Genomic DNA, 27,084 nt, shown 5'->3' with positions numbered 1-27,084 from the left:
AGTGGCGTCCAAGATAATCGCTGGAGAAAAGGCGGCGATGTGAGGATGAAGGGTAGGAAAGTGGAGCGCTCTGGCAACCGGGAGAGGCCAACTCACAACCGCCCGCCTTCTCACGCGCTCGGCGGGTGCCCTGAGCACGGTGCCTCTCCCGCGGGGCAGGGGCCAAGGCTCACCACCAGGCCTAGCCCGTTCCGGTGCTCACCCGCCCTTTCTCACCTCGGAGGCTTCCAAATTTCTCCACGGTCAACTCTATCTAAGGACAGAAAATGACAGGAGAGAGCCCCCAAGCTGGCGACTCAGGCGTCCCGTCAACTCTCGAGCTTGAGGTAGCTGCCAGGCCGCATCCCCATGGTAACGCCGCCGAGAGCCGGTTCGAACGCCCGCGCCGACACCCGCGCGCTGGTAGTCCCGCATTGTCCCCCAATGGGCATCCAGGGATCTCGTGGATTTTGGCCGTCTTCTCCTCTAAGAGACCAATCAGAGACCCAAAAAATCAGTGGGCGTTACTCTCAATTTCCGTCTTTCAACCAATCGTTCCGCTGAGTGAAAATCTCGCGATGTTCTGAGTAAGAGAAAGGCACCTTGGAGGCGGGTCGATGATCCTTCTCCTTCATACTATTGGTCACCCAACGCTCAATCGCGTTCTCCGGATTGGTCGAGGTACTTCCCGTCGGTCCGCGAGTCTCCGGCCTTCCTCCGCTGGGGTTGAGTATTCTTAGAGTGGGCGCTCTGGGTTCAGTTCTCCGTGGAGCAGCTGAGGCTCAGGCACTGCAACGGACTGATCACGCGTCGCTGCAGGGTCAAAGGTGCGTGCGCCGTCCGCCCAGCTGCCAGTGAGGCGTGGGCGAACCGAGCCCCAGCCGCTTGCAGGACCTCAGTTTTCTGTGTGCTGAGGGAGGGGAGAGTTCAATGCCGTTTGAGCTTTGCTTGCCCAGTTCCGAGTGGTGATGAGATGGGTGACCGTGATCCCAGAGTGTTCCCAGGTTTAGGGCCTCGCGGCCCGAACCCATCATATCTTCCCCTCCCTGGGCCTCAGTTTTTACCTTGTTTTAAAATTTAAATCCCTGCCTACTTCCCAAAAAAGATTTTATGTGTTCTAATTGCTTCGTTTATTGAATGGAAAATATTGTGGCAAGTATAGCAGAAAGAAAGAAAACCATACGAGAGTCTCATTACCTAAAACATCACTTCCTTAGTCTTTGTTCTGACCTGGTTTGGGCCCTATGTATTTGTTATTATATTTAAGCTATACACGTAAGTAAAGTAAACTGAATGCAAACGAATAGCCAAATGTAGACTGGTAATATAGAGTTGAGGTTTAGAGCAGTGATGTAAGGAGTCAGGCAGACCTGATTTTGAGTTACTATCCAGACACCTCTCTTGAGCCATAGTTTCCTTTTTGCTATTCTGAAAAATGGCAGTAATGCCTTAGAGCAGGGGTGTCAAACTCATTTTCACCAGGGGCCAAATCAGCCTTGCGGTTGCCTTCAAAGGGCTGAATGTAATTTTAGGACTGTATGAATGTAACTACTCCTTAACAGTTAAGTGAGAGCTCGGCACTGCCTCCAGGTAGAAACACGTTGCAGGCTGGATAAAACAAGGTGGAGGGCCGCATTCAGCCCCAGGGCCTTGTTTTTGCCACCTGTGCCTCAGAGGGTTGTTGGGAAGATTAATTGAAATAATGCAGGTGAAGCACTTAGCACAATGCCAGGCAAGTAGTAACTCTTCAAAAATTGGTAGCTATTAACTTCATAATAGAAACAAATACATTAGCCAAAGGGCCAGTAGACTTACTGTAATTGAGTACCAAATTTAACCCCAAACTTGTCAGTTAAAGAAATAACAAGTAATTAGCCCTGGCTGGTGTGGCTCAGTGGATTGATTGCTTGCCTGCTAACCAAAGAGTTGCTGGTTTGATTCCCATACTAGAGCATGAGCCTGGGTTGCAGCTAGGTCCCCAGTAGGGGGTGTGCAAGAGGCAACCACACATTGATACTTCTCTCCCTTCCCCTCTCTAAAAATAAATAGAATCTTTAAAAAAGAAGAAGAAGAAATAACTAATAACTAAGGAAACAACCCATTCAAAAGAGTGAAATTTCTTTTTAGTACCTATATTAAAAGGAATTTATCTTGTGAGACCTTTTACATAAGGAATATACATGGTGTGATGAATGATGTGTTCACCCGCAGTTTTGCAGAAAATATGAAAAGCCATTTCTTGATTCAACTATCAATAAAAGCTAAGAGTGTGCCTTTAAAGCAACATAAAGAAGCTTTCTGATCTTTTATAAAGATCTTTCTGACCTTTCTTACCCCTGATTGAGGGATAAGAGTGACATATATTCAGTACTTCTGATATGTCAGACCTTATGTATACATTATTTTAAACTCTACAACAACAATGAAAAGTAGGAATTATCCTCATCTTACAAATGAGGAAAATGAGGCCTAGAGCAGTTAATATTTTCCTGAAAGTAACACAACTGTTTAAAGACTAGATCTTTCTCACTGCAAAGCCAGCCATGCTTTTCTGTGCTGAGCCATGCTGTTCCTGACTGTAAGAGATTGAAAATGCTTGGAATACCAGATGCACAGGCAGACTTCCCCAAATGGAGTGAGGTGGGTCGCAGAGGTACCTACTATGAGAGAATTTTTCTCTAATGAAAATTTCCACCTTGGGAAATGAAGAGATGGGATCAGAAGGTCACCGAACTCTAGACCCATATGTCAATTTACCTTGTGGTTAGTCTGTAACACTTTAAGTTCAACTTGTCCAAACCAGAAATCATTAGCTTACATTCTACTCCCTACTCTACCTGCTGCTTTTGTACCTAGTCACCCAAACCAAACGCCTTTCTCCCTCCCTCCTCCCTGCCTCTCTGTCTGTCTGTCTGTCTGTCTCTCTCTCACACACACACACACACACACACACACACGGAAACATCAAATAGTGTTGATTTGCTCTTTGAGATATCCCTCAAATTCATCCCTTCTTTCTCAGTGCCTTTGCCTTAATGTAACTCTATCATTTGTCATCTGGACTGTTGGCAACAGGCTTGTAATTGATGGTCTCCTTGCCTCCAGTCTTTCCTTCTAATTCATTTCCACCTTTCTTGTAATCCATGTCCACTTTCCTTTCTTTCAGAATGTCTTTGTAAAATGTCAGTCTGACCGTATTATAACCTTCATCGCTGTCAAAGGCCCCTCATTGCCTGCAGAATAAAAACTAAGCTGTTTAGCCATGGAATGTCATCTTGTGCTTGAGGGTCTTTGCCCACACTCATGCTTTTGCTTGGAGTGCTCCTTACCTCCACCTTTATTTTTCTGGTCAACTTCTAACCACCCTTCAAAATCTCTTTGTCAGTGGTAGGGGGTAAATGCAGACAACTGTAATTGAACAACAATAAAACAAAATCCCTTTGGGGTATCCCTTTGCCCTAAAGATAATCAGTTCTTTTTCTTTGCTAGCTTTCCATCTTACACATACCTGTATGATACACAAAATACACTGGTAACGTGTCTAAGTATCCCACTTTCACTAGGCTGTGAACCCCTAGAAAGCAGGGGCTTTGTAGTATTCAGCTTCATATCTACTCTTCAATCCTGTCACACTACCTGTCACATGGGACACACTCAACAGATGTAAGATGATTATTAAATGAATCCCTTCAGTCTCTAATATTAGAATTCCCATGCTTGCTTTCCAGAATCGTACAGCAGATGGCACTAATAGGCCACTTAACAGATTCCCTTCAACTAGGTATGATTTTTGTCCCAACCTTGTCTGACTTTGGCCTCATCCTAGAAGCCAATATTCATTTCATTGCAGGTGAAATCTATTTCCTCCCTCAGCCAAATAGCAAAGATAGCAAGATGACTCAGCAGCTTGGTCTCTGTGAGAAAAGAAAGTGGCAGATGTCCAAGGAAAGGTGCAGCTGAAGGAACATTTTCTTTGTCTCAATGTAGTCATGGTAGTTAGGGGCTTTTTTCTTTTCTGTTTTCTTTTCTCTTTTTGCTGTTGTTACAAGGGAGAGCTTTATTCATGGATGGACTGCTCATGTCTGTCCATTCCTTTGAAAGGGAAGAAGGGAATTAGAGAAAATACCATTATGTGGTGGGAAGTAAGGGAAAGCTGAGTAGTCAGAATTGCCTGTAGGCCAGCAGAGGTGGCCCTCCTCATGGTGGAATGGCCTGGGCAAATTTTCTGGACACCAGCACCTTAAGTTAGGTGCTTGTCCAAGACTAGCATCAAGGGTGTTTCCAACACTCAGTACTTGGGAACCCCCAGGCTACAGGGCGTGGTTTTGAACATGTGGTTTTAGGTTCCTATTTCCCATGAAAAAGCAGAGGAGGCATAGAGAGGCAAAGTTTAGGAGACTCAGGTTTATGCTTTACCCCTCCAGAGTTGTCTTTGGGCACCAGGCAAGCCTTCTTCTACACTCCCCTCCAACTAAAACCTGTTCTGTTCTAGCCAGACACCTTCAGAATTCTCCATATGAGTATAGATCAAAGACTGGGAATTTGGGGATTGGAAGTAATTTTATAAATCACTTGTGTGTCCTCTCTCAGGGCCATTTGTGCTCCAAGCCCTGCTCTTTCATGGCAGGGAAAGCTGTATAAGGGGAAAGGATATATAGGCTCTGGAGTTAGGCTTACTTAGATTCAAATCCCACCATTCGCAGACCAACTATGCCTTTGAGCAATTATTGTAACCTTTTTGAATCTCAGTTTCCTCATCATAAAATGAAAATAATAATGCTTATCATGAAGAGTTGTCTTGAGCATTAAAAAAGATACATGTAGCCCTGGCCAGGTGGCTAAGTTGCTTGGAGCATAGTCCAGTACACCGAAAGGTTGCGGGTTTGACCCCTAGTCAGGGCATATACATACCTAGGCTGTGGTGTGATCCCCAGTCGGGGCACGTGTGGGAGGCAACCAATCAATGTTTCTCCCTCATATTGATGTTTTTCTCCCTTCCTCTCTGAAATCAATAAACATATCCTCGGGTGAGGATTTAAAAAAAAAAAAAAGATACATGTAAAGAACCGGCACAGTGCAGTGTAGCTGGCACAGTGTAGATGCTTAATTGATAGGATGGTGGCATGAAACATTTCTGCTAAAGGGATTTTAGACTGAAATACAAGTTGGGGGAGGATTTGGGGAGCTCTCTCTGTATCTAAAGGTATATTTGAGGGCTTTGAGATTGAGCTGTGCTTGCAATAGCACTCCGATTCATTTGATGAAAATACTGAAACACAACACATCAGTCTAACCATTAATCTGTGAATTATTTTTTGACACCTAAATCCTGAACCTTCTAGGCTGAGAAGGAGTTGTGTATAGAGAGAAAGCCAAGAGCACTTTTCCTTAGCTTCTGGAACCTTCTGATGACATTGAGAGAGGTTGTTGTTGTTCTTCAGGTTCCTTTAACCACCGAAGGCACTTTGTCACTTTTCTGAAGTGTGAATTATTTGCTGTCATCCTGGCGTTCTCACCTCCGTGATCCTGGCTGCAGGCATATTTGCATATCGCATTCTGTGTTCTTTAACCTGCTGAGGTTTGAAATCATTTGGAGTCTGTGTGTGTGTGTGTGTGTGTGTGTGTAGGGGGGAGGTGTGGGGGGTGGAATGGAGATGCTTTCAAACCCCAGGACAGTTTCAGCTCTGTGGGCTCCCAAAAAAACAGAAAACCCCCAACAATAGCTCCATTGACTTTTATGTAAACGACACTTTAGAAAAACACTGGGCTATTTCCCAAATTCCCAGGACATACCCTGAGCATTTGTTTGAGTGAGGGGTGGGAGAGAGTTTTGTTGAGTCAATGAACATCTGTTGAGGGCTGCTGTGCTGAGTCCCAAGGAGACAGAGCTCATGGTTTGGTTCTTCCCTGCCAAAGCTGTAGAGATTTACCATACTAGGTATGCACGCTTGTGGTGGTTTTGTACTGTGTCCACTTAGCTAAGGTTTCCCAGGATTCCCTTCCTGTACTCAAGATTTGGAAAGCTGAAGTGTAGTAGCTGCCATCACACTGTGAAGGACAGGGCAGGATGCCAGGCATGGTGGCAGTGCATACCTTTTGACACTGATCTGCTGGCTCATATTGTTGATGTGCGACAGCACCAAGGCCTACAGCTCCCCCGCTCCACTGAATCTCCCCCTTCAGTTATTTTGAATCCTGGGCCAGGTGTACATTCAGTTCTGTGGCCAGGAGCTCCAGCTTTTTCAAGTCACCTGCGTCTATGAGCTTGCAGACAGTGAAAGGAAGTTACAAGTTTCAGTTTGTCCTCATGAGTTCCAGTTGTCCTTGCGTAGGTCCTGATTTGTTCTCTCATGTTCCAGTTTTCCTTGCTGTCCTCCACAGATAGCTTTCCTTCCCAACTACTGGCCTTGTCTGAGTTATAGAGACCTCAGGCCCAACTCCAGATGCAGAGGCAATAGGGTTGCATGGATTTCTCCCTCAACTTTCATAATTGCACAAGGTTTAAATCATATACTAAATCCTCAATTTTCTGTTGCTCATAGTATTTGGCTTCTCTCATCAAACCATATCATAGAAATTTACTCAAGCCACGTGAAAGGCCCTGAAGATGGGGTGATTAGAAGCCAGAAGTCTTCACAGAAGAGGTGACATCTGAGCTTCTGAAAGGATGAGCAGGAGGTTATGTGTATGGGGAAGGAGGGAGAATTTCAACAGAACCAATGGCCCAAGCCAAGCAATTGAAAGGACTGATAGCTCTGCCTTTCTAGATCTGTTCTTTCCATGGGTCAAGAGCATAGGTAGGAAGAGAACATCTAATCTAGAGGTGTCACACTCATTTTCACCAGGGGCCACATCAGCTTCATGGTTGCCTTCAAAGGGCTGAATGTAATTTTAGGACTGTATAAATGTAACTACTTCTTAACAGTTAAGTGAAAGCTCAGCGCTGCCACTGGGTAGAAACAAGGTGCCGGGCCGGATATGGCCCACAGGCCTATGTTTGCCACCTGTGATCTAATCCTAGCTCTCGATCAGAGCTCTTCTGGTCTCATTGAGATGAACTGTTGGCCCAGTTTTTAGATGTTGTCACTCCTACACATTGATATCTACTGAAGATACATTTTTGCTAGGGTATGCCCTTCACTCCACTAAGCCCGCTCCCCATAGGAAAATATTGGCCTGCTCCCCTTTCCCCTTTGGCTCCTCATGGCCACCTCAGGCCTGTCTTCTTGGCTCCCCCATCTTTGTTTCCCTATGCTATGTCGGTGATGTCAGTGGTATGGAGGAATGCTCTGGGACTTCCCGTCCTCAGCAGGGCACTGTGCCCTGTAGTCTTGGATTCCAAGGCTTATCTAGGGATTCTAACATTTATTCCATGAGACTCCACCTGAGGCAGGGGTAAGGTGCCCTACCCTTATAACTTGCTAATACTTCCTGAGCCTCTTGATGGAGCCTACAGGGGAGAGGGGGAATGGGGTCCGATACCTGGTTCTGACTATACCTGGAATCAATAATTTGAAACCTTTGTTTCTGGCTTCCAGAATGGGGAAAGTTTTTAGCATAAATAGGGACACTAGGGAAACAAAACACAAATGTTCACTAAGGCCTGCTACCTGTTTAAATATGAATTTTTAAACTCAAATAGTATCACATTATACATACTATTCTAAACCATACTTTTTCCCCTTAGTATGTCTGAAAATCTTTTTACAAGCAGAATATTTAGCTCTACCTCATTTTTTATGGCTTCATAATTTTCCTTCTTTTTCTAACTATAAGAGAAAGCTTATTTAGAAAGTTATAGAGGTAATAGAAGGGCCTTTGGAACTTAGGAGAAAGAGGTAGAGAGAGATATAAGCCATGAGGGGGATGAAAGAGGGAAAGGCACGGGTGTGCTCTGAAAAAGAGAGAGCACACATAACTTTTCTATCATGCAGATATACTGCACTTTAACTATTCCTGTATTGATGGATATTTGTTTTGCCTTTTTTTTGATATTACAAAGTTGTAATGAACATCCTTGTATGTGCATCTGAATACATACAGGGCCTGGCACAAATAACACCCCTTTTTATTGCAAAATTGTAAGCATGTAATTCTGTAACATAACAGTAGCAGACTCAAGCACACCATATGACATATTAGGTGAAATGTTCAAATTAAATCTATAAATGATAACACCCATATTATTGCCCTACCAACCATACTCAAGCAGGTGTTACTTCTGCCAGACCCTGTATTTACATGGATCAGAGTGCCTAGAAATGGAATTACTGGATCTAAGGAATACATTATGATTTTTTAAATGTTTTTTAAGTTTATTGATCTTAGAGAGTGAGAGGATGGGAAAGGAGAGAGAGAAGCATTCATTGGTTGATTCTTGTGTGTGCCCTTACCAGCTATCGAACCTACAACCTTGGCGTATCAAGATGATGCTCCAACCAAATGAGCAACCCTTCCAGGGCAAGGGAATGTGCTGTGATTTCGTATTCATAAACAAATTGCCCTCCTGTAGGGATATGCTAATTTATTCTCTCACCAACAATACATGATAGCATAGACCATTCCAGAAACCACTTTTCAGATTATTTCCTATCCTTAAAAATTCTCGTTACAAGTTTAGAAAGGTTTCGAAAGACCTCAGTGTTAGGTGTGTTTGGTTTTCTGGTTAGGAACCGCTATTCCCTAAAGCAGGGGTGTCAAACTCATTCTCACCGGGGGCCACATCAGCCTCATGGTTGCCTTCAAAGGGCCAAATGTAATTTTAGGACTGTATAAATGTCAGTACTCCTTAACTAGGGGCAAGGAGCTCAGCGCTGCCACTGGGTAGAAACAAAGTGTCGGGCCAGATAAAACAAGGTGGAGAGCCGGATTTGGCCCACGAGCCTTGTGTTTGCCACCTGTGCCCTAGAGTAACATTACCTTCTGTTGGTAGTCTTCAGAATTGCCCTGGAACAGGTTGCCTTCAATAGATGCAAGGTAATTTTTTTTAAAAGATTTTATTTATTTATTTTTTTAGAGAGAAGGGAAGGGAGGAGAAAGGGAGAGAAACATTGATGTGAGAGAGAAACATCAGTCGGTTGCCTCTTGTACAGGCCCGACTGTGGACCAGGAATAGAACCTTTTGCTTTGTGGGGGGGATGGGTAGGGGAGGGGGGATGCCCAACCAACTGATCCACATGAGTCAGGACGATGCAGGCTCATCTGGATTGAGCACCAACAGGGGTGCCATAGAGACTATCAGCTCCTTCCCCAGCCACCCTCTCTATAATTAGTTCTGCTGTCTGGGAATAGCAGCTCGCTCTTTGGCCCTGGAATCTTGCAGATGAGGCCCTGCTGACTCAGGCCTCTTCCTGTATGGACCACTCTCCCAGGCTTTGCTGCATTTGAGGCACTACTCTGCTTTCTTTCAGTTCTACCATCCTACCTGAGGACCTTTGCCCATGCTGTTCCTTCCACCTGGAGCACACCTCTCTCCTCCTTCCCTTTGCCAGCTTACCTTTTACTCATCATTTATTCTCTGCTCAAACATCCCTTCTTCTAAGAATCCTTCCTTGATCCCTTAGACGAGGTCAAGTTGCCCATCATACATTTTTCCTTTGTAGCACATACCTTATTGGCAATTATTTTTTAGTTTGCTTAACTATTTGATTAAAGTCTGCCTCTTACACTGGAATATAAACTGCATGAGGGCAAAGGCCTAGAACAATGTTTTGTACATAGTAGGTTCTCACTAAATATTTATTGAATGAATAAATGACACAAATTTTTCTTTTAGCAGGGCTTTACATAAACCATCTCCTATATTTTTGTTACCTTGATTACATGCCCCCCCTCAGATGCTGAATTTTTTTCACTTCTGCAGATATTTCTACTCTTCTTTCTTCTTCTCTTTTGTTGTGGTCGTCGATATATTTTTCTGAAGTGGAAGAAAGACTACATGAAGTGGAAAAGGCTAAAAAATTTAGTCTTTATTATGTGGCTGATTGTAATAGTAAATGTTCTCTGTAAATATACAAACAATACAGAAATAAGTGGAATAGAAAGTGAAAGTCTTCTGATAATCTTATCCTCCAGGAAACACTATTAATGATGTGTATCTTTCCAGACATTTTTTATGCATATTGAAATTTATTTACATACCAGGCACTGTTCTAAAGCACTTTACGGAAGTTAAGTCATGTAATCCACACAGCCACCCTTTGAGATAGAACTGTTATTATCCTGTCTTGCAGGTGAGGAAACTGAGGCTTCCAAGGTAATTATACAGTGAATAAGGAACAGAGCCAGAACTTGGACCCAGGCTCTAGATTCAACCTTGACCACTATGCTAGTTTGCCTTTGATGGGGTGGGAAGGAGACTTTCTACTATGTATGCCCTTTTGAACTTTGAATTTTGAACCATGTGAATGTTTAACCTTCCAAAACGTGGATAAAAGCCTAAAAAAATCAATAACAAAAATGTATACACCAAGCTGCCTTTCCTAAGTGACTCCCTCTGAGCCATCAGATTCCACATTGTTGGGATCTCTTTGCTCCAGAGACTTAGGCTAAAGGCCTAACACACACATCAGCCCTGTGTGTTAGCAGGGAGACCTAGAGGGGTTGGGATAGAGCCACACTCACAGGGTGGGGCCAGGGTCCTGCAGTTACAAAGGCCTGTCTCTCTGATTCCTAGTTCCCCCCCAGTGGCTCTTGGCATGCTGCCTTTTCTGTAGGTGATGAGGTCACGGTTGGCTGCTCTGGGTTATTAAGTCCTCAAACAGACCATGGCCCTGAAAGCATGTGGCTTGATCATCTTCCGAAGATGCCCCGTTCCCAAGGTGGACAACACTGCAATTGAGTTTCTACTGCTGCAGGCATCGGATGGCATTCATCACTGGACTCCTCCTAAAGGTACGAGGAGCTAGAGGGGCTGGCTCTTGGGAAAGTGCCAGGCATTATTCAGAAATCCACCCTGCCAGGCCTCCCCCAAGTCATGCTTCCCAGTGACTGTGCAGCAGGAGAGTGTGGGGTTAGGGTAGAAGCCCCTGATGCTTTCTACATACCAGGTCTTCGTGCTAGGCCAGAGCAGAGCTGGAAATAGAACTCCGTGACTGAATCCCGGGACAGAAGAAGCACCTGGGGCTTGTGTGTGTATATCATTCACCACAGCACCAGCCTCTCATGAATGGCTGGGAAGGAGGAAAGGCACTAGGCTGGGCATTGGCGTCCTTGGGGTCAAGTCATTACTGGGAGACAGGTGAGGAGCTCAGAGTGAACAACCCCCAGACAGAGGGAGCAGGGTGGGGGTGTGGGGGGCAGGTGTAGGTGAACAAGGATCCAGAGGTGGAGGAAAACAAGGAAATGAGAAGAGGAAATAAAATTTGCACATTTGAATTTCACTAGGGAAAAACAAAATGAAAAAAGGGACAAAAGAGTCACAAATACTATGAACAGGAATAGTCACACTAGTCCCCTGATCACCTAAGTTACACTGAAAGATTTCAGAGGACCTCTCCAAATATTTTCCTGCTTGGACCTGGGGGGAGAAGTTACCCTGTTAAAATTGATGGGCAGAATGCTGAATAGCTGATATTGGGAAGGTGTGTTTAGAGACTCCCACACACTTCTGAGGGAAGGTAAGACATCCTGAATCAGAGTCATTTCTGTCACCATCAGCATCCCCCTCACCTTCACCCCTGGATGCGTTACCTACCTGTCCTTGTGTACATGGCTCTATATGAGATTCCATACAGAGAAAATTCTCCAGAAGTCATGAGCTAGAATGGTTTAAGTCCAAACTGCTTGTTGCGTTCTGTCAGAGCTGTGCAGGAGCAGCTGACTCAGGGCAGCACTGTGAGGACCCCCAGGAAGGAAGAAGCCTAGGATATAGCCCTATCTCTGAACCAAGAAGGGAACAGCTCAGAAATCCTGCTCCCCGTGAGCTCCTGAACCAGGAGGCCCCCAGCAACTTGCTGGAGCTGTGTGTTGACAGAGGCTGCCAGACCCCTCCCCATCCTTCTTGGCTCCTCCGGGCACACCGAGAATTTGCAGGAGGGCCTAGAGGCGGAGCTGAGAGCTGTTCCCAGTCTGCAGAGCTTCACGTTCTCCTACAACAGTTTCTTGGCAGCTGTCTGCTTGGGTTCGGGTCTTGCCAACAAATTTTCTTAGAACTGTTTCTCAGCTTGTCCTTAGTCTAAGTTCCCATCAGGACTTTCCTTATGAAACCAGAATCTGGTCTTGCTCAGTTATAGAGATGAAAACAATTTGGAAAAGCCTTGATAGCTACTTGGAAACAGCTGCTGGTGCCGCAGTGCATGGTTTTGAGCCTGTGTGTTGGCCCTGGGACTTTAGAGACCAGATGCAGACAGTGTTAACTCCTTACTGTGGATTGTAGGCAAAGTGCTCCCTCTTCAGCTAGCTCCCATTTGCCAAGATGGGACTGCCCCTTGGGAAAATCACGTTAAGGTCTCCAAGGGAAAGGTGTCCCTGAGAATATGGGATGGGGAGGGCTCCAAAGAATAAGAAAGCACAGGTCTAAGGGAGACCATCTCTCTCACCATCAAAGAAGCAGAATTCTAGACCAGACTTGCCAAACACATGGTCTGTTTTACTCTCTGTGGAGAAGATGGGTGGGGAGGTGGGGTTTTCCAGACACTGCAGAGCCAGACACTACCTGCCCTGTACCCCATTCCTAAGCATGTTAGGATGCCAATCTCTAGGCTCCCCTTACCCTAGCAACAGCCAGAAAAGTCACCGAAGATCCCATCTTTAAATCATTTAACCTGGAAAATCCAGCTTTTCTGAAGATTATCCCCCCCCTCTTTCTCTTTTCTCCTAACTAGGCCATGTGGAACCAGGAGAAAATGAATTGGAAACAGCCCTGCGGGAGACTCAAGAGGAAACAGGCCTAAAAGCAAGCCAGCTGACCATCATTGAGGGGTTCAGAAGGCAGCTCAATTATGTGGCCAGGAAGAAACCCAAAACAGTCATCTACTGGCTGGCAGAGGTGAAGGACGGCAATGTGGAGATCCGCCTCTCCCACGAGCACCAAGCTTACCGCTGGCTGGGGCTGGACGAGGCCTGCCAGTTGGCTCAATTCGAGGAAATGAAGGCAGCGCTCCAAGAAGGACACCAGTTTCTCTGCTCCACAGTGGCCCCAGCTAACTGAAATGGTCATTTGCCTTGGGATCTTTGAGGGCTTCCTGAGATGAACCCACTGTCAGCTCTGAGGAAAGTTGTGCTGGTCTTTGGCTCATCATAGCGAAGAGCAGATAAGTTAGTAAAAGCAGCTAAGGACTCTCAGAGGAGAGCAAGCAAAAATCTTACCTGGGTGGAAAGGCAGGCAAAGTAGGATTTTTTTTAAAAATGTACATCCTTGTATTTAATAAACCTCAAGCAGCTTCTCTGTCCTTTTAACCAGTTGTTTTTATTTCTTCGACTCTTGCTCTTGGTGGGAGAAGAACAAACACTAAAGTGAATCGGAGCTCTGACCGTAGCCAGAGGAAATCTTGTGCCCATGCTCTGTACCCCAAAGAAGCTAAGGGAGGGAGTCAGAATAAGCGAGATCCAACACTGCCAGGGGTGCTCTCCTGCCTCTGTAGCTCCAAGCACTCTCACCCCACCCCCACTGAGACTTTTCTCCCTGTAGTCAGACAGGATATGAGGGGAGTGGAACTGGAGCACAGGAATGGGGTCTGGTCTGCTCACTCATGTATCTCTCCCAGCAGCAGGCACACGTGTTGTAGGTGCTCAGCAAATTTTTTCTAAAATAATTAGAGACCCAAAGAACTTTGGGACAACCAGGTCACAGCAGGGAGAAGAGGTACAGGCCACTATGGGCCACCAGCAGGATAGTGACACATGTACTCCAACCTCTTGGCCCAGTCCTGCCTCCCAGAGTCAGCATGGTCCTTGTCAGCCTTAACTGAGGTCACTGACTGAGACACGACAGGTCCTGCTCTGCTGTACCACCCAGCAGCCCTGTCCCTGCACGTATGCGCTCCTCGCCTGCAGCTGCCTTCTCCACCCTTAGCAATCCTTCATCATTGGTTTTTCTCTCTTCCCACCTACTCCCTTTCTCCACAACTGAACTGGAAGACTTAGAGGCGCAAGAGTTGGGTCTCAGCCCTCTTTTCCCTTGCTACTAGGGCTCAAGGAATGCAGGGCAGGTGTTAGATCCTATCGCCCTTCCAGGAGCTGTTAGCAGCTGGGTTCATGTGGATTTTATTAAAGAGGGTTGTTGCCCAATGAAGTGCAGAAGATTGGATGGCAAGGGTCATTGGTAAAGGTCAACCCAGATTACCAGGGTCAAGAACTGCCACTCCTAGAGGAGGGAGAGAGAAGTGGTCCAGGTCTTAAGCAGGCCTCCAGATGTTTTCAGTCACTGGTTCTCCGTGCAGACAGGGCAAAAGTACTAGTGAACAGGATCTTGGAGCCCCGCCAGAGACCTGAATGGTTTGGTTCCTCGCCGCTGAGCAGCACTCTGAAGGAGGAGGCCTGCTGCAGGAAGTTTTTGGAGCTTAATGTTCTCTTTCTAGGCCAGCAGGGACCACATCCCATTGATTTAATAAATGCCTGCCGGGCAGTGGTGCCAAACCACAGACAAGCTGCCTCCTAACAAAGGCTGGCCAGCCCTGTGCTCTCAGCATGGGAGGCTATGGAATCTCCAAATACTAAGACCTCATATGTCGCAGTTGGAAGGGACCAGGAAAATGACCCTCTTTTGCTGCTCATTTTTATAGTTGGGGAAACTGAAGCTTAAGAAGGTAGATGGCCCTGGCAGTTGCCTGAATGTGGGATTCTGTGAGAATGGGTGCCAGAGGAAAGACTCTGCTTCAGAGTATCTCGTATGGCTTTGGGGTCATTACTCTGGGCTTCACAGAGTTTTCCATTAAAACACAGGTACTTTGGAGAAGGGATAGACCATAAATTGTACTTAGTAGCTTGATTTACAGGAAGAATTGACAGGGTGGGACTGGGGCATGTTATGGGGGGTGGGTAAGGGTGAGAGAAAGAGACCCAGACTGGGATGTGACAGGGGAGTAGGCTTTGTTGTCACCACCACTTTGCTTCTGTCCAGCTGGGCTTGTTCAAGAACTGTCGGGCTGAGGCCACAATTTCCCCTTTAGTTTGAGTCCCTCCAAGATCCAGAGCATCTTCTGGAAGCTTTTCCTAATAACCACCCATCCTATAAATACGATCCTGTTCCTCCACCCACACCCAAAGAGGCTCCTCTTGGAATTCCACCTGTTCTTCTCACTGCCACCTCCACCACCCCACCCCAGGATGAAAACATAATGGACTAATCCCCACCAACATGGTCTTAAGTTGCCCCCTTTTAGGGAAATTTAATAGAAGCTCTGGAAAACCGAAATGCCCTCTTGATCCCCAAAAGTAATACCTTACACCCCCACAGTAGGCTTGTTTGCTGAATTGAAGACCCAAAAGAATACAGTTAGAATAGCAGTTATTTTTTTAATTATAAGGAACTTTATTGATTGATTTAAGAGAGAGAGGAAGGGAGTGAAAAAGAGCCATTGATTTGTTGTTCTATGTATTTAGGCACTCATTTGTTGCTTCTTGTACGTGCCCTGACAGGGGATCAAACCCACAACTTGGAGTAATGGGACGACACCCTAACCACCTGAACTACCCAGCCAGGACCTAGTGGTAGTTTTTTAAAATATATAATCTTTATTATATATTTTTTCCATTATCAATTAGTCCCCACCCCCAGCAATCACCACCCTGTCATCCATGTCCATGAGTCCTTTTTCTTTTTTGCTCAATCCCTCCACCCCCAAACCTCCCCTCCCCCCACTAATATAATGGCAGTTTTAATGGTAGAGTTTCAGTTGAAATACTTGTATGGGTATAGGACCCCAGCTGCGTCCCTCGTGTTCGGAAGTAGGGGCTGATTTCTCCATGGGTCCAGTCTGTGGCCCAGTGTGTCTTCTTTTGTAGAGGAGGGCCACACCAGCTGGGCTGTTGCCACCTTGACACTATGCTATAAGTGCCCAGAGAAACCTGTTCTCTCCCTTCCTCCCAACCTGTGCCCCCCTTCGACTCCCTTCCCCTCCCAGTCCATCTCATGCTCAGGATTGTGTAATAGGAAATTTCCAGCTGGGCTCTCTGAGGAGGGGAAAGGTGGCTAGGAAGGTAAAAACAGCACAAGGAAACAAAATACAGAGGCACAACCTCTTCCTGTTCTTCAGACTGGGAACTCCCAGGGACAGGGCCTCCTCCTCTTCCTTTTCATTTCTCCCCCAGCTTCACTCCTCAGCCAGACTCAGGGCTTGCCACATAATGCCAAGAATTCTCCCCTCCCTTAATGGGTGAAGGGGGTTAAAAGGTCCAAACTTCTAGTTATAGAATAAGACATAGGGATGTAAGGTACAGCATAGCTACTATAGTTAGTACTGTATTGCATATCTGACAGTTTGAATGTTCTCATTACAAGAAAAAAGGTTTTCTTGTAACTATGAATGGTGACAAATGTTAATTGGACTCACTGTGGCAATGTAATATACACACATATTGAATCATTATGTTGTGTACCTGCAAGTAATACAATGCTATGTCAATTATAGCTCAATTTAAAAAGCAGAGGAAGTCTGTTTTCCCTTCTATTAAAATGGTGAAATACATTGGAAAAAAGAAAGAATTCTCCCCTCCTCTCAAGCTGCTGGAAAGATTCTTGGGCATAATGAAGTAAATGGCTAGCCTTAAGATAAACACCAGGTTGTTCCTGGGGAGCTGGGCTGTGCCAGAGAGGGGAGGGTGTCAGAGAAGTCCCATTGACTCAGACAATGTCAGGAAAGGAAATCACCCAGTTGCCACTGCAGTTTTTTTCAGGCCTGGGTCTAGGAAGGCTGCCCCTTGCTGCGATGGGCTGTGCAGCTATTCCCAGAACAGAAGGTAGTATTTCTTGAAGTGCTTTTCAAAATATGTTTATATGTGTGTGTGTGTGCGTGCGAGCAAAACAGAAACAGAGGTGCAAGGAGGATTCAGATCTTAGAGGCCTTGAACACCACAGCTTGATTTTTTTTTTCCTAAATGAAATAAATAAATTTCAGAAAGATTTCCTTGCTGACAGTGACAAGAGGGGAAGAGGGAGGGGGATAATGGGAGAAAGAAGGGGAAGGGTTAAGTCAAGGAACAAGTATAAAGGACCTATGGACAAAGACAGTAAGGGGAAGGGTTGAATGAATGTGGGGGGCAGGGCAAGGGAGAGCAATGGGGGAAGAATGGGAACAACTATAATTGAACAACAATAAAAAAAATTTTCCTTGGATGCTATGTGGATTGGATTAAAAGGTCAAAAAGCAGAAACAGTTAGGAGGCCACTGCAGTGGTCTAGGCTAGAATCGATAAGGCCTGACATGGAGCAGTGACCTAAAGCAGGGGATGGAGAGGTCAACACCGGCCTTGGGCTTGAGGAGGGGAGAAGGGACTAGAAAGCTCAGTGAGGGGAACCAGCAGAGGAAGACTTGCTCTGGAGTCAGCCAAGCTGAGAGACACTTTACCCAAAATCTGGGGAAACAAGGGCAAAGACCCTTCCAGGAAATTCACATCTTGGTCTTAGAGAAGGGGCTTGGCCAGGGTTCAGCTGATTCATATGGTATTGGAAAGGAAACTGAGGCAGACTCTTAGGGTGCACAGGGTCACAGAATGAGGACATTAGGCCCCAGTGCTAGATTTCCTGTAGTGGCCATGCAGTCCCTCCCCATTACCTCTGGAGAAGGGGGTTCCCGTTCCTTTATATCAACATCCCCCCCCACCAGCCCAGGTCTAAAGGGGAGACCAATGAGGGATTCTGTCCATTACAAAGCTGCTGAAATCTCCATGGAGGAGGGGTAGCCCCCACCCCAATCCAGATGTTCAGAGAGAGAGGGAGAGATAAATTTGGAATGCAAGACATGTTGGCAGGGCTGGGGGATTGGACAAGGCTGGAGGGGGCCAGAGCCCCTGGCATCCTAGGGAATAGGGGTAGAGGTAGCTTCCAGCCTACTTCCCTCCCCTCCTCTTGTCTCCAAGACTCAGCTCTTTCTCACAGTTCTTGTCGTTCCAGCTCCCACCCCCACCTCAAGTACTTGAACCTCTCTTTTTGGTGTCTATGAGGGAGGGAAAATATTTCTTCGCCTAGAATCAGGTTCACTGGGTGGCAGCTTCAGAGCCACACATTTCAGCTGGCTCCCCATCCTTGGAGCTGTACAGGCCAGGGCAGAGCCATGCTGTTGGCAGGTAGGTGAATGCTAGGTGGGATGTCCTAGGCGTCTGGATGCAGAACATCAGGTTCCAGTCAACACTGGTTGCAAATCTCCTGTGTGACTTCAGGCCAATGCCCTCCTCTCTTAGTGGTTCAGGTTTTTCATCTGTGATTTTGTGAATAATCAGGCCAATGGCAGGGGCCAGACTAGAAACCATATCACAAAGCAAAGGCCAGTTTGCTAGAATTTGGCCAGACAAGGACACTCTTCCCTTTGGCCCCGCCCCCCCCCCCCCCACAGGGAGTGTTCCCAGGGCATGGGGTGCCCCTCCCCCACTGAGGCTGTGAAATGCGGCTGCCTGCCCTCCATGCCTTTCTAAAGGGTACTCCTCCTCCCTTCCAGATTACTTTATCCCTCCCTATTTCATAGGACTCTAATAGAACTTTCTGCAACTATTGAAATGTTCTATAATCTAAACAGTCCAATATGTTAGCCACTAGTCACACATGGCTTTTGAACACTTGACATATGGCTAGTATGCTCGAGGAACTGGATTTTTAATTTTGTTTAATTTTAATTAATTTTAAAATTAAATTTGAGAAGCCACATGTGGCTGCCATATTGGACAGCACAGGTTGTAGGTAGAACATTTCTTTGTTCTTTTTTTTTTTTTTTTTAAATAAGAGTTCATAGGAGCTACCATTCATTGAGCATTTACTCTTTGTCAATTTTTGCATAAGTGCTTTTCAGACACATCTTAATGAATCCTAGATATTCCACTTTATTTTATTTTTCCTTAGGGGAGATCGCAAACTCAGTCCCCCACTACCACAAATTATGCAGTTGAGTTTCCCACATTTGGGAAAACGGCAGGGGCCAGAGCATCCGAAGTGCACTGGATAAGCTTCGCCCTGGGAAAACCACCTTTGTGATCATGGTATCTCCCTTGCCAGGGAAGCACTGACATTCCATTTTAAAGATGAAGAAACCAAGGCTTAAGAGGTTGGGTAAACTGGCTTCAGGTTGCATAGAAAGCTGGAGGGCCATTCAAGACATAGTCATGCTCTTCAGCCATTTAGGGAACTTTCCAGGACCCAGCCTGAGTCTACGATCACTCCTTAGCACATGGCTGGGCACCAGGGCCCAGGGAGGCTCATGGTTGAGTACCAACTGATATGCGTTCTTGACAAAAGGGAGAAGGAAGCTAATTCTACTTACTTCCCATCTCCTGGGGACCCTGGAATCTTGTCTCCCAACATCCCACCTTCAGATATGTCTTTTCTTGCCTTTCTCCTGGATCACAGTGTCCTTTTGATTACAAACTCAGGCCTCAGTGGGTGCTATGTACAGAGGTTTGGAAAGAGGATGTCACATAGGCCCATAGGAAGCCAGTTGGGCTGGCAGCCAGGGCCTGGAAAAACCCTTGTTTTTAAGCAAGAAAACAAGAAATAGTATGTATTATAATAGCTACCTTTATTGAGCACCTACTTGTGCCAGGCACTTTACATAAATCTGTGCTTATAATTCCCACAACAACCTGAAAGGTAGGCATTATCATCACCATTTTGCATAAGAGGAAATCGAGGCTCAGGGAAGTTAAACAGCTTGCTCAAGGTCACACAGCTTATTGATGACTGGTAGAATCAGCACTGGAGATGGGCAACACTGAGTACCCTTAAACTTTCATTAGGCATTCTTCGCACAGAGAAAATAGAGGGGTGGAGGGGCGGGCAAAGGGATGCATTCTCTAGGGCTGAGGGACTGGTTCTGCTGTCCAAGCTGCGGAAGGAGGCTGAGCCCTGCCCTGTTTTTGACCTCTCTACTCTGACAAGCCACTTCTTCTCCAGACTCAACTGCAAAGTCAGAAAAAAACTCACTCTGGCTGAGATTGTTCTTAGGGAAAATAGCTGACGTGAAAGACCTTACCCTGTATGTATATTTGCAGGTGGAGATGTACCTGTGTAGTTTGTGTGCTGAAGCACACCACCACCAGAATAAGGATATCTCTTCCTTTTAGGCCACAACCCTGCCACATGTGCAGGGAGTGAGGCAGCTAAGGAATCTTGAAGGGCTATTCATTTTTTTACCAAAATCCCAGGCACATCGCCTGCGGGGAGGACAAGTCAACAATCAAAGCCTCAAATCTGCTCCCTGCCCCCTCCCTCCAGGCTTATCTAGTCTCAGGGGTGTTGTGTTCATTCTGCAGATCCAGAGACACATGATGCCTGCGCCTCTCTCTCTCTCTCTCTCACACACACACACACACACACACACACACACACACAGAGAAAGGTTCTTGGATTAAGGCACCAAGTCTAGCCTGCATGGTTTTGCAAGTCTCTACCCATTGGATAGTGGCCCTGGCCCACGGCCGAGTGTGTATGTGTGCACAGGTGGGCTAGTGTAGTGTTAGGAGCCTGTTCACAAATGAGGGACAGTGATGATGGCACTGTGCTGAAACAAGTCCTCCTGTCTTCTGGGAGGGGACCTCTTGCTTCCTTGTCAGTTGGCCAAGTACCCCTCTCCCTTCTTGCCAGCTCCAGTGAAAGCAGGTCAGCCACAGTTCAGGCCAATGCTGGGAACTCAGGGCCCGGCTTCCAATTCCAAGACTGTACCCTTCTTCTAAGTGTGGCAGGGGTCTATTTTGGGACCTTAAAGAGAGTCAAGTGCCCACTTCAAAAGGACAAGATGGCCACTCAGGCCAGGATAAAGGGTGAGGGGTTTTTTTGTGTGCTTTTAAAACCCAACCATGTGTAACAGGAACTAACTTTTTTCCTCTAAGCTCACTCACCCTCACCTCATGGAAAAGGTTCCTGCAGATGGAGTGAGTGTGTAGGGAAGGGGGCCATTAGGATTGTGCTTCACTGCCCCCTCCCCTGGCCCTACGGGAGCTGGGTGGAGCACATTTATGTCAGCACCCACACAGTGGGTGGTACAGAGGTGGGGACTCCCTGGGGATACACGGTGTGGTTGTAATAGAGGGTGAGAGGCCTGCGCAAAAGACTTGGGTTAGAACTGTGGGGTCCCTGGATCCTGGGCTGGGTCAGGATGCCCAGATGAAGTAGGCTACCTCATCCAGGTCAACGGGATAATCGGTGAGCAGCACTGGTGTTTTGTCAAAAAGCTCGCCCTTATAGCTGCGCCACTTGCCAGCGGGCAGGTAGACGTCACGTTCCTGCTTGCCAGGTTCCAGTACTGGTGCCACCAGCAATGTGTCCCCGATAAGGAACTGCGAGTCGATGCGGTGTGCTGTCTCATCGCCTGGTGCAATCCACCAAAGCGGGCGCACGATTGGGTCGCCAGTGTCAGTGACTTCACCCGCCAGCTCAAGCAATAGTGGTGCCACAAGCGAGGCCCTCAGTGCGGCGAACTTGTGCGCGATGGCCACCACTTCAGCGTCATATTGCCAGGGTGGGACTGAGAACTGCATAGCAGGCATGAAAGCGGCCACCTCCAGCCAGCGCACGTAGAGCTCGCGCTCTGGCACATTGCCGCCACCCGCTGTGCGCTCAGACACCACATTGCCACCCACCATATCCGGCAGGATGAATGGGTAGCCCAGCATGCTGACAGTGAGCACGGCGGGGATGAGCGAGCGCAGTCCCAGATCATAGCCCCACACCGAGTCGCGGTCCACCAGGCGGAAGAAGCATGAGATATTCTGTGACTGGTAGCCCACGCGGACCTCAGCCAGTGAGAAGAAGGGAAGCGCCATCTCAGTATAGCGCCGGCTCCATATGTTGGGGTCTGGCAGCGACCTGTAGGTGCTAAAGTCCCGTGGCAAATAGCTGACTTCACCTGCATCGAACTTGAAGGAGGCCACCTCGTAGCGCGAGCGCAGCCGCCGCAGGTGCCCCTGGAACCAGTCGCGGGCCTCCGGGTGCGTGAAGTCCAGCACCGCGCCGATGCCATTCCACCAGCGCACCAGCGCGGGCAGCCGGCCCGTGGGTTCACGCACGAACAGCTCTCGCTCCACACCCTCGCCAAAGGATGATGAGTTGTAGTTGACGAATGGGTGCACCCAGAGCGTGACTTTAAATCCAGTGTCGCGCAGGTGGCGGAACATGTCACTGGCGTTGGGAAACTTGACCTCGTCGAAGTCGAAGTCACCATAAGCAGGTGTGTACATGTCGTCGATTTCCAGGTGGCTGCTGTTGAAGCGGTGCTGGCGGATCTCCTGGGCAAAACGCTGCACCTTGTCCTGGTCCACTGCGCGCCCGTATAGCACCCACGTGGACCAGATGGGGTCCCGGAAGGTCTCGGGTGCTGGCACCCTTGATGGCTTGTTGAAATAGCGCCGAACCATGTACTTGTGGATGGAGGTTACATCTGAGCCAACGCACACGCGGTAGCTGAGCTCTGGAGCTGCGGGGAGGCCGGCTGGTGGCTTGTAGGGTGTGTCATTGTAGCGTGCCTGCAGCCTCAGTGAGCGCTCTGTGCTGTTCCAGCCTAGGTGGAAGGGCACTGAGTCGTTGACCTTGATGGCAGCTGCACGTGATGACAGCCAGTAGCGCTCCAGGATGCCTCCAAATGCTGCGTCGGAAGAGTAGACGTCGCTGGTGACAAAGGGCTGTGGCTCCTGCTGGCCTTCCAGCCGTATGGGCCAATGCTGGGTCCTCATCTCAGCGCCACCATACCAGTGCGCCCTCTCGTCTCCCAGGAACATGGCATGCTCCACAGCGCGGCCCGGTGCTGCCTCCTCCCAGCGCACACGGTAGCACATGACTGTGTCCTTGGGTCGCACAGTCTGGATGAAGAAGTGTAGTGGACGCCCATCTGCTGTTCTAGAGCAGCCCAGCAGGGCGCCATCACGGCTGCAGGAGTCAAGGTCCAGCGCACCTGAGCGGAAGGCCAGGCGGAAGACCTGCTCGCCTTTCTGGTTGCGGATAGAGAAGCCACCAAGGTTGAGGTCCAGCAGCTCCGCGCGCAAACGTTCTGCTTTGCGTAGAGAGGCGCTGTAGTAGCACCAGGCCACCACTGCGGCTAACACCAGCAGCAGCCCCAGCACCCCTGAGCCCAGCAGCGGCCTCAGCTCTTTTGATGGCTTGGGCTTGACAGGCGAGAAGTTGTCAGGCAGGAAGGTGTACATGGCTGTGGCTGAGACAACCTTGGGTCTCTCACGACCTGTGTCGTGCCCAGGGCGTCGGCGGGGGTAGGCCTTGCTCTTCTCTGGAGGATTTTGGGGCATCAGCCCTCAGTTATGGAAGGAGCCAGTAGTGGGGCCACCTGACAAAGTCCATCTGAACCTGGTCTGCCAAAGTCTGGAAGGAGAAGAGAGAGGTGGAACTGACCTTCTCATTCCATAGTATCTCCATTTGCTGCAGCGAGAAAAAAGAGGTGTATATTTTGGGAAGGTGTATTCTGGGAATTAATGGCTTGAGAAATGACAAAGGTGAGATTTACCAGGACAATCTGTGTCTTAACCTTTCTCAAGGGCCCTGATACTTGCCAAAATTAGTCAGGACTCTGAATGGGGAGGGGCAGATGGCATGCATCCCATTTTTGTGGGAAGAAACACCACCAGACAAGGTCAGGGAGCTGTCCAGATCACAGAATGTGAGGCCTCCTGGGATCACACATGGGGGCAGTTCCAGCTGAAGAGAACGGGAGGGATCTGGAGGGACCTGGTGTCCCAGAGATGTGGCCATGCTTCAGTCAGCTCCTTGAGACCTTTAGCAGGGCAGTAGGATGACTTTCCTTGTCCCCATAAGGGGTGAGAAGAAAGAAAGGAGCAGCTCAGGCATGGAATTTAAAGAATACAGATTAAATATGGAGATTACATCAGTCCTAGGGCTTGGTTTGGAAGGAGGCAGGGTTGGGTTCAGACATTAGGGCTGGGGTCAGGAGCCTGGCTCAGGTGCCATGGTGGCTTCTCGCTCCCCAACTTTGTCCTCAAATTCCATCCTGTTCATCAAGTCCATTTCTCTACCCACCTTCCTGCTCTGCTCCCAACACCACATCTGTGGTCCAGCTACCACCTGGTTTTGTCTCTGCCAATCACTCACTGTCCTGCTGCCCCTGCCCTAGTTTTGGACAGTCTTTTCTCCCCTGTATTATTTCAACACTTCCCCTATAGACCTCCCTGCCCCCAACTTCCTTCCCACAATGCCTTCTGCTTATAGCAAGCATAATGAACCTTCTAAAGACGTTATCAGCCTTGGCTGGTGTAGCTCAGTGGATTGAGTGTGGGCTGTGAACCAAAGGGTTGTAGGTTCAATTCCCAGTCAGGGCACATGCCTCGATTGCAGGCCAGGTCCCCAGTGGGGGCCACATGAGAGGCAACCACACATTGATGTTTCCCTCTCTCTCTTTCTCCCTCCCTTCCCTTCTCTCTAAAAATAAATAAAACCTCTAAAAAAAAAAAGAAGTTATCAGACCACATCTCTTCTTAATTTAGAGAGTTTCTCATGACCCTCATGATGAAGTTCAGAAGTGTAAGTTTTGCAGTTGAGCTACAAGGCATGACGTGGTCTCATCTGTCTTTCTGATTCCATTTCCAACCAGGCCTATCCTATAATGACCCAAGCTCATTTCTTCCCCACCCTAAATCCTTCAGGCCACCTGCTTTAGGAGATTTCAACCACCCAAGTTAGGCCAACATCTCTCCTCAACCTACCAGCTCTCCAGGGATCAGACCTCCTCCCCACCTCGCACATACACACACATTACACACACATGCTCTCACATGCTGCATGCTCAGCATCCAAACATGCCTGCAGGGAAACATAGATTTGAGGAATGTGTGTGTTGCAATCTGCTGTTCAAGGCCACTGACCCTTCCTGATTTAGCCCTCAGGGAAGAGTCCAGCAAAGAAATAGCCCTAGCCAGGTGCATACACAGACATACACACTGCCAGCCAGGCAGCTGCACCAGCTAGGGGGAAGGAGAGAAGGAGACTAGCAAACAGTAATTAGTCTCCTCCCAGATGCCAGTGTCTGTTTCTAAGTCCCCCACAATTTCCCCGTAGATGCCAGAACTGTTCAGTATCTTCACCTCCCCCAACTCTCCCATGAAGAGACTATTAAGAATGCCAGACATAGATCAGAATTTTGATTCCAGATGTCAAACTCCCCACACTTCCCCTCCCCAAGTTGTTATCTCAGGGCTTCATTTTCTGTGCTCTCTGCCCCCCATCCCCTAAGCTGGCCAGTTCTGGCTGGTCTGGAACAGCCTCTTATTCCCTTCCTCTCAGCCCACATAGCTTAGTTTTTTGACTTCCCACCCAGTATGGACTCCCCTTCCTGTAGGTGCAGTTCAGAAAAGTTCTCCTGGAAAATGCAGGCAGTAGCCTTATTAACTGATGCCCTCAATCTAAACAGAACCCAAAGAAGGCCTTAAGTGGCCCATGCCAGAGTGGCTATACATTTATATGCATCCATTCAAGACAACCAAGGCCCCATTCTGGGGGCTAAGGGAATAAGGAGAAAAGGTCCATATCTGAATAGGACCCCCTCGTGCTCAAAACTTTTATACTAGACCACCTCATGACCCTGGTAGCATGGAGAGGCCAAAGGGACCTCAGAAGCCTTTTCCACACTTAATTTCTGAGAATCTTAACTTTCTAGGATTCCAAAGTTCTTCAATGAAGGACAGTAGCCCACAGGCCTGAGCACCCACTCCATGCAGGCCCCATGCTGGTCTCCCAAATGCCAGAGCATCCACCCTAAAAATAATGCCGAAAAGGAGACATAGCTACAGCGTCCATTGTACAGATGTGGAAACAGTGGCCCAATCAGAAAAAGGAACTTGTTTGAAGTCACCCAAGTAGCAAGTTTGCCCAAAATCAAAAAGCCAGCTTAACCCTCCATTAGCCTAAGTTTTAGGAGGCGGGAGATAATAGTCTGACAGGCTGTCTGAATGAAGCAGAGGAGAGGAGCTCTGCGGTCAAGAGGCTGGGACAGGCTTCCATTAAGTGGGTGTGGGCATGGTAAGGCCTGTTTTCTCAAGGGCTGGCGCCGCTGGTTGCTCCAGGAAGGATTCTTGAGGGTGGGAAAGGGACAATTTTAATAGTATCTGGTACCCGGGCTGTGTGGGAAGAACAGTGGTTCCCGTGTTAACGGTGGCGCTACAGACTCCTGTAATCTGCCGCCTCCGCCATCAGACCAACCACAACCCAGTGGGGTCGGCCCTAGCCAAGCCTCTCCCCACTTGACACTCAACCTCATTCTTGGCTGCCAGGCGCTAGTCGGGTATGAGGGGGAGGGCCCGGACCGGCCAATTGAGGGGAGGCCATTCTAAGCTTTGTGGTTTGTCGAACACAGTTCCCAGGAAAATGTGCGGAAATGTCAAAGGCAACTCGATCCAGCCCATTTCCCTGCTCAGCTGCGGGATCCAGGGGAATCGAGTAACTGCGCCCACAGCCTGTAATACTCCACACCCACCCCAGAGCCCCGCCCAACAGCTACTAAATCCAAAGGGACAAACTGAGGTCAAGGGACCTGTCTCCCAATGGAAACCACGGTCACTCAGGTGTCCTGGCTCTCCCCACCCACTCAGCGGTTAGGTGCGAAAGTTAAGGATGTATGCTCCCACAGAAACCTCCCAAGGTTCTCTTCCTGGGCTCACTCACGGCAGTGACCCCAGAAGTGGCGGAGAAGGAAGGCTCCTGCAGATATCCACGCTAGCTAGCCGGGAGTTGAGCTGCAGGGGCGCGGAGCAGAGCACTGCCCAGTTGCCGACAGCTGAGGCCCCGCCCTCTGGCTGTCCAGTCACGCCCAGGTCTTAAGCACTGCCCCGGAGCCTCCGAGTCCAGCCCCGCCCCTGGCACCTCCCACATTGTCACGCGGACTCGAGGCCGTTCCCCGTTGGCCCCCACCTTCTCCCTACTGCTCGCGGCGTCCAGCTTTGGGTAACTCAGGGCAGCCACGAGCCCTGAGCCTCTCGGCTCCACCCCTGCCTGGAGGCGGGGCTCTT

The 27,084-nt window shown here is 48.2% G+C and overlaps 3 protein-coding genes and 1 non-coding gene across 10 annotated transcripts in view; 1 reads left to right on the top strand and 3 right to left on the bottom strand.

The window, feature by feature from the left end:
- Positions 1 to 406, bottom strand: part of KIF24 (kinesin family member 24) — an 83,288-nt gene extending 82,882 nt beyond the window's left edge. For both annotated transcript variants that reach the window (XM_024560222.4, XM_045195137.3), the window contains exon 1: positions 217 to 406. The gene's annotated coding sequence lies outside the window, so the exon portion shown is untranslated. The remainder of the gene's footprint in view (positions 1 to 216) is intronic.
- A 250-nt stretch (positions 407 to 656) lies between these two features.
- Positions 657 to 13,377, top strand: NUDT2 (nudix hydrolase 2). Of its 5 annotated transcripts, none has more exons than XM_045195226.3 (4): positions 662 to 806; positions 10,212 to 10,234; positions 10,695 to 10,872; positions 12,804 to 13,377. In XM_045195226.3, exons 3-4 carry the CDS (start codon positions 10,746 to 10,748, stop codon positions 13,127 to 13,129), a joined length of 453 nt encoding a protein of 150 aa, XP_045051161.1. In that variant the 5' UTR covers positions 662 to 806; positions 10,212 to 10,234; positions 10,695 to 10,745; the 3' UTR covers positions 13,130 to 13,377. The 5 variants fall into 5 exon arrangements, with proteins under 5 accessions (XP_024415890.1, XP_045051160.1, XP_024415892.1 ...); XM_045195227.3 differs by lacking the exon at positions 10,212 to 10,234 and adding an exon at positions 2,494 to 2,619; XM_024560122.3 differs by lacking the exon at positions 10,212 to 10,234 and having other exon boundaries at positions 657 to 806.
- Positions 13,378 to 18,967: 5,590 nt separating this feature from the next.
- On the bottom strand, positions 18,968 to 19,131 carry LOC112304636 (U1 spliceosomal RNA). Its single transcript, XR_002974768.1, has one exon. It is a non-coding gene; the product is annotated as a U1 spliceosomal RNA (small nuclear RNA).
- A 502-nt stretch (positions 19,132 to 19,633) lies between these two features.
- On the bottom strand, positions 19,634 to 26,872 carry MYORG (myogenesis regulating glycosidase). 2 transcript variants are annotated; one of them, XM_024560142.3, is made up of 2 exons: positions 26,741 to 26,872; positions 19,634 to 23,431 (listed from the first exon to the last, which is right to left on the bottom strand). In XM_024560142.3, exon 2 carries the CDS (start codon positions 23,356 to 23,358, stop codon positions 21,214 to 21,216), a length of 2,145 nt encoding a protein of 714 aa, XP_024415910.1. In that variant the 5' UTR covers positions 23,359 to 23,431; positions 26,741 to 26,872; the 3' UTR covers positions 19,634 to 21,213. The 2 variants fall into 2 exon arrangements, with proteins under 2 accessions (XP_024415910.1, XP_024415911.1); XM_024560143.3 differs by having other exon boundaries at positions 19,634 to 23,488; positions 26,741 to 26,870.
- Between the last annotated feature and the right edge of the window lie 212 nt (positions 26,873 to 27,084).

The sequence above is a fragment of the Desmodus rotundus genome, chromosome 1 (genome assembly GCF_022682495.2).
Source record: "Desmodus rotundus isolate HL8 chromosome 1, HLdesRot8A.1, whole genome shotgun sequence".
In the NCBI taxonomy this organism is placed as follows: domain Eukaryota; kingdom Metazoa; phylum Chordata; class Mammalia; order Chiroptera; family Phyllostomidae; genus Desmodus; species Desmodus rotundus.
The sequence above is the reverse complement of the archived record's forward strand: the minus strand, read 5'-3'. Positions and strand labels throughout refer to the sequence as shown.